Source organism: Gekko japonicus, unplaced genomic scaffold, assembly GCF_001447785.1.
Source record: "Gekko japonicus isolate JY-2015 unplaced genomic scaffold, Gekko_japonicus_V1.1 scaffold6003, whole genome shotgun sequence".
Lineage (NCBI taxonomy): Eukaryota > Metazoa > Chordata > Lepidosauria > Squamata > Gekkonidae > Gekko > Gekko japonicus.
Window position 1 is genome coordinate 18,523 of NW_015171684.1, and position 5,457 is coordinate 23,979.

Below are 5,457 nucleotides of genomic sequence, written 5' to 3' on the forward strand. Positions count from 1 at the left end.
AAGCATTTGCATTTCAGTGCCTGGTGAGGGAGCACACCAAGTTTTGGCTCTCCTTTCTCCCCCCCCCCGTTAATAATTAATTTTATTAACAGATAAGTCAAGTATACATAAACAAGATTGCTGTTTAAACATTAATACAGACTGTAAGTGCAGATAACATATATCACAATGCCGTCTATTACCCTGTTTCCCCAAAAATAAGACCTACCCCAAAAATAAGCCGTAGCAGGATTTCTATGCATTTGTGGTATAAGCCCTAGTGTGTCTTCTTGATAAAAAATAAATATAAGACAAGTGTCTTATTTTCGGGGAAACACGGTAACTTGTCAACAGGATCTTCCTTTGACCATATCCTGGTCACTTTCTTGTGACTTGCCAATTATTCTACTATCACTAAAGTAATAACGTATAATAAAACCAGATATATTATAGAAGGACCTCAGTAGTATTTTATGAGAGTGCTCAGACCATAAAAAATTCTCATAGATGTATCCATTCTGCATAGCCAGTATTTGCTGGTAATACATCGTTTTCTGTAAAATATGTTATGAGAAGACACCATTTCCAAATGAATCTGGAATGGGGTCCATAGTAGAATTGTTTAAAGGAAGGGGGGCCCTGGAATATACAAGACAAAGCACACATCACAGGCCAAAGAGCCTACCGTGAGCCAAACAGATTAAAACAGGCATTGTTAAACGGGAGGGACTTGCCAGACAGAGGTCCCGTTCACACTGGCCAGCGAACACAGGGGGGGAGGCGTGGCTTTTCGCGGCAGCGCACTTCTGACCTGGCCGAACGCGATCAGACGCGACAGCAGGGAATTGCGGTTAGCAGTTTGTTGGTGCACGTTTCTGGCGTGCTTCCTGCGGCGCTGGAGCAATCAGACAGAGGACATCCGCCTGTGGCCCGTCGCGAGTGTAAAATAGTGGCGTTTCTGCAGTCGCTTTTAACTCCGGATCTTTGGCGGGATGCGACGGCTTGCCAGTGGGTGCGCAGCGCTTGCCAGATGTGCTTGTGTGATCGCGCCTGTTAAATCCGCCCAGCATCCATGAGTATCCCGGAAATACCAGGTGCCATGTGGAGGTCCACCAGTGGGGCCAGGACATTAGAAGCTCTCCCACTGTTGACCCCCCCCCCAAGCACCAAGAAGACAGAGCATCCCTTGCCCCAGAGCCCCTATCTATACCTTGTGGCTAATAGCCACCGATGGACCTCTGCTCCAGATGCTTATCTAATTCCCTTTGTTCTAATCCCTCGCTATTTTTTGGCAGGCAGCATGATACCGGTAGCTGAATTCAAGCAATTCACAGACCAGCAGCCGGCTTTCAAAGTTCTCAAGCCCTGGTGGGATGTCCTGGCTGAGTACATCACCGTTGCCATGCTGATGATTGGTGTTTTTGGCTGCACTCTGCAAGTGAGTATGGGGGAGCACGAGACAAGGGCCTCACCAGGGCTGCACTGTCATTGACATTCTGGAAATATATTGTATTAGTCTTTATCGGTAGCAATGTCAGCCCAGGACGTCGGGGACACTGGGCAAGCGTGGGGGAAAACTATGCCCATAACTTTTACTTCTCTCTTTTTTTTTATTAAATCCCCGGAGGGATATTTTTTATTTTGCAAATGCTACAAAAACTACAAAGAAATATTAGGGAAGGGACTACAACTAAGGATAAAGAAAAGCAAACCACGCTAAACTAAAACCCCAAGAGGAGGAGATCTTTTCACTGTTAGTACTATAAGTGTTAATATCACAATATACTTGTAGAGTTCTTGCTTATAGCAATTCACTATCTATATGTTATTTTATTAACTAATAAAAACGTTTACTTCTCCAACTCCGCCGTCCTCAGCCATCCACAGGCTACCTGCTCCCTACAACAGTGCTGCCTTTTCTCCCTCGCTATTCCTTATGCCTGGAAGTGTCTTCCAGAGTGAGTGAGAAAGCCAGCTTGGTGTTGTGGTTAAGTGTGCAGACTCTAATCTGGGAGAACCGGGTTTGATTCCCCCACTCCTCCACTTGCACCTGGCTGGATGACCTTGGGCAAGCCACAGTTCTGGCACAGTTGTTCTTGAAAAAGAGCAGTTTCTGTCAGAGCTCCCTCATCCCCACCTGCCTCACAGGCAATGTTCCCTCTTAGCTGTGGAGTCTTGTGAGCAAACATTCTACTTTGTGAGCTACCGGCATGAAAGTTGTGAGCGAGCGATTTGGCTGCTGCACACATTAGTTTGCTCTGGAGCCATCCTTCCTGAGCCAAGGCAAAAATGTGTGAGCCAGAGTCTAAAAAACAGTGAGCTAGCTCACACTAACTCAGTTTAGCAGGAACCCTGCTCACAGGGTGTCTGTTGTGGGGAGGGGAAGGGAAAGGAGGTTGTGAGCCGCTCTGAGGCTGCTGCCACACACGCTAAGTAATCCACTTTCAATCCACTTTCAGTGCACTTTCAAAGTGGATTTTGCCAGTTCACACAGTAAAACTCCACTTTGAAAGTGCACTGAAAGTGGATTGAAAGTGGATTACTTAGCGTGTGTGGCAGCAGCCTTCCTGAAGTTAAGATGTGGCAATTATTCTGTGGCTAGCTCTGCCTCCTGCAGCAGCCATTTTGTGGCCACTATTTTGTTGCTGCACCCACCATGTCCTATTAGAATTCCAAATGTGCCTGCAGGCTCAAAAAGTTTAGGGACCCCTGCTGTATAGGGATATGCAATGAAAACTATTGTGTGTACTACAAGTTACCAAAACACTTAACCAGACAAACCAGTTTTGATGACAGGATTGACAGACTGCCTACCTGGAGGCTCTCTCTTTCTCTTTTAAAACTGCTACTTAACTTGACACTGCTAGTGAGCTGAAGCCAAGAGTCAAAGATCCTACATGTACAACAGATAAGGCCAAGTTGGCTCTTTAAGGAGCATGTATATACACAGCCAACAGCGCCCACTGCATAGGCAACTGATCACAGTTCAGCAGCCACATTCTTGCCTGGATCTGACAGGGCTGCCCAGCCTCAGCTGTTGGCTTGGATCTCCCTCCATGGAGAGAATGATGCAGCTTCTCATTCTTAAGAACATAAGAGAAGCCAATATAAGATCAGGCCAATGGCCCATCTAGTCCAACACTCCATCACACAGTGGCCAAAAATACCAGGTGCCATCAGGAGGTCCAGCAGTGGGGCCAGGACACTAGAAGCCCTCCCACTGTTGCCCCCCCAGGCACCAAGAATTACAGTGCACCACTTGCCCCAGGCTGAGAATTCCTATCTATACCTTGTGGCTAATAGCCACTGATGGACCTCTGCTCCATATGTCTTCTTAGACAAGGTGGGGGAGAGGATCCCTTATGGCAACATATTTGCTGCATTTCACCAATTTAGCTGGAGAGAGTTTGGTCCCCCACATGGAAGAACCTGGAGGACCACCTCTTTCTTAGCACATGGACATCCCTCTCACCTGGAAATGAGAGATACGATGATGGGTTTGAACACCACTGCAGAAGAGCAGCTATGGGGGCCAGAATCCCCATCGCCTGGGGAGCTAGCATCGGAGGAAGTCTTCTTTCTTGGGTTCTTACTCTGTTATCTACTCAAGCTGAAACAAATAGTACAAACAGTTCATTTTCAGTTCTATAGCTGGCAGTGCTTACTGTAATAAAATAAAAAAAAATATTCAGCCAGTGTTGGTGCATTGAACAAATGTCCAATTTTAGCACATTTCAGTTATTCTTACAATTAAAATGTTTCCTTAAGTTCAGAGAAAAATCTGTATCTATATTTCTAATTCTCAACATGGCCAGCCTTTGGATAAATATGGAGACTGGAGCCATGAACAGACAAGACAGATTTTTCTACAAAGAAGAAGAAGAGATTGGATTTATCCCCCGCCCTTCACTACCCAAGGGAGTCTCAGAGTGGCTTACAAACTCCTTTCCCTTCCCCTCCCCACAACAGACACCCTGGGAGGTAGGCGGGGCTGAGAGAGCTCTTGACAGAAACTGCTCTTTTTCAAGGACAGCTCTTATCAGAACTACGGCTTGGCCAAGGCCATCCAGCCAGGTGCAAGCGGAGGAGTGGGGAATCAAACCCGGTTCTCCCAGATTAGAGTCTGCGCACTTAACCACTACACCAAACAAACCTGAAAAAGCCCCAAGTTTGCAACAACAACAACAAAATCTGAACTCTAAAAAATACCCTAGAACAAATTAGGGGGTTAACAGTCCCCAAAATAGTAGAAGAGGTTGTTGCTAGGCAACCACACAATATTGCCAGCCTTCCTGCCCTGGTTTCTGTTAGTAGAAGATGGGGGGAGGGGCCTTTTTCTAGCTGTTGTAGCCTTTTGATGGAGAATTCATCGGGGCCAGGCCCAGCAGCAACCACTATGTGTCTTGATCCCACACGACTAGCATGACTTACCCAGGCCCAGCTGCTTGCTACCGTTCAACAGTTGCCACCTCACAAAAGCCAGTATGGTGCAGCGGTTAGAGTCTGAGATGAGGAACTGGAAGACTCCAATTTGAATCACCACTCTGTTGTGGAAGCTTACACATTCTCAGACAAACTCACTTCACATAGTTGTTGTGAAGATAAAATCGAGTAGAGAATGATGCAACATGTTTTGGGTCCCCACTGTGGAGGAAGGGGGGGTAGGAATGAAGTAGGGCTCCCAACTCCCCCGGTAGGGCGGAAATCCCCCGCCCCGGAGGCTCCGTTCCCCGACACCGGGGAATCGGGGCCCGGGGGAAACCCCTCCCCGGCGTGCGCGTCACCGGAAGTGGCGTCGCACGCTGGGGGCGGGGCCACGCCATTTGAGGGGGAAACTCAAATGGCGTGGCCCCGCCCAGCGTGTGACGTCACTTCCGGTGATGCTCCGGCGGCGCGCGCGCACATTCCCGACCAGCTCCCGGAGCAGCAGGACGCTCCCCCGCCGGTAGGATTTTTAAATTTGGCAACCCTAGAATGAAGTAATAATAAATATAGTTGAGGATGGGGAGCAAATAACAGGTAGGATGGTTGATGGGCAGGATAGTGAGAAGCAAGCAAGGAAAAATGAGGGGAGGTTGCTAGGTGGAGGGAAATAGTGTCAGAGGGGGATGCAGGGGAAAGTGAGGTTTCCCAGCAGGTCCTTTCAAGTTCTTGACTGTGTAACTGGGCCCAGCCTGGCAGCTTCCACCACACAACTAGACCAAGAGCTCTCTCAGCCCCACCTACCTCACAGGGTGTCTGTCGTGGGGAGGGGAAGGGAAAGGAGTTTGTAAGCTGCTCTGAGACTCCCTTAGGTAGGGAAGGGCAGGGTATAAATCCAATCTCTTCTGCTTCTTCTACTGAGCCAGTTTGGTATCGTGGTTAAGTGCCAGGCTCTAATCTGGGAGAACCAGGTTTGATTCTCCACTCCTCCACTTGCACCTGGCTGGATGACCTTGGGCAAGCCGTAGTTCTTATAAGAGCTGTTCTTGAAAAAGA

At 48.1% G+C, this 5,457-nt stretch overlaps 1 protein-coding gene across 1 annotated transcript in view; it reads left to right on the plus strand.

Moving 5' to 3' along the window:
- Window positions 1–1,276: 1,276 nt before the first annotated feature.
- The window catches only part of LRRC8E (leucine-rich repeat containing 8 family member E), a 7,312-nt gene continuing 3,131 nt past the window's right edge, over window positions 1,277–5,457 (plus strand). The window contains exon 1 of the mRNA XM_015420013.1: window positions 1,277–1,417. Within this exon, the coding sequence (XP_015275499.1) occupies window positions 1,280–1,417 (138 nt within the window). The 5' untranslated portion in view covers window positions 1,277–1,279. The remainder of the gene's footprint in view (window positions 1,418–5,457) is intronic.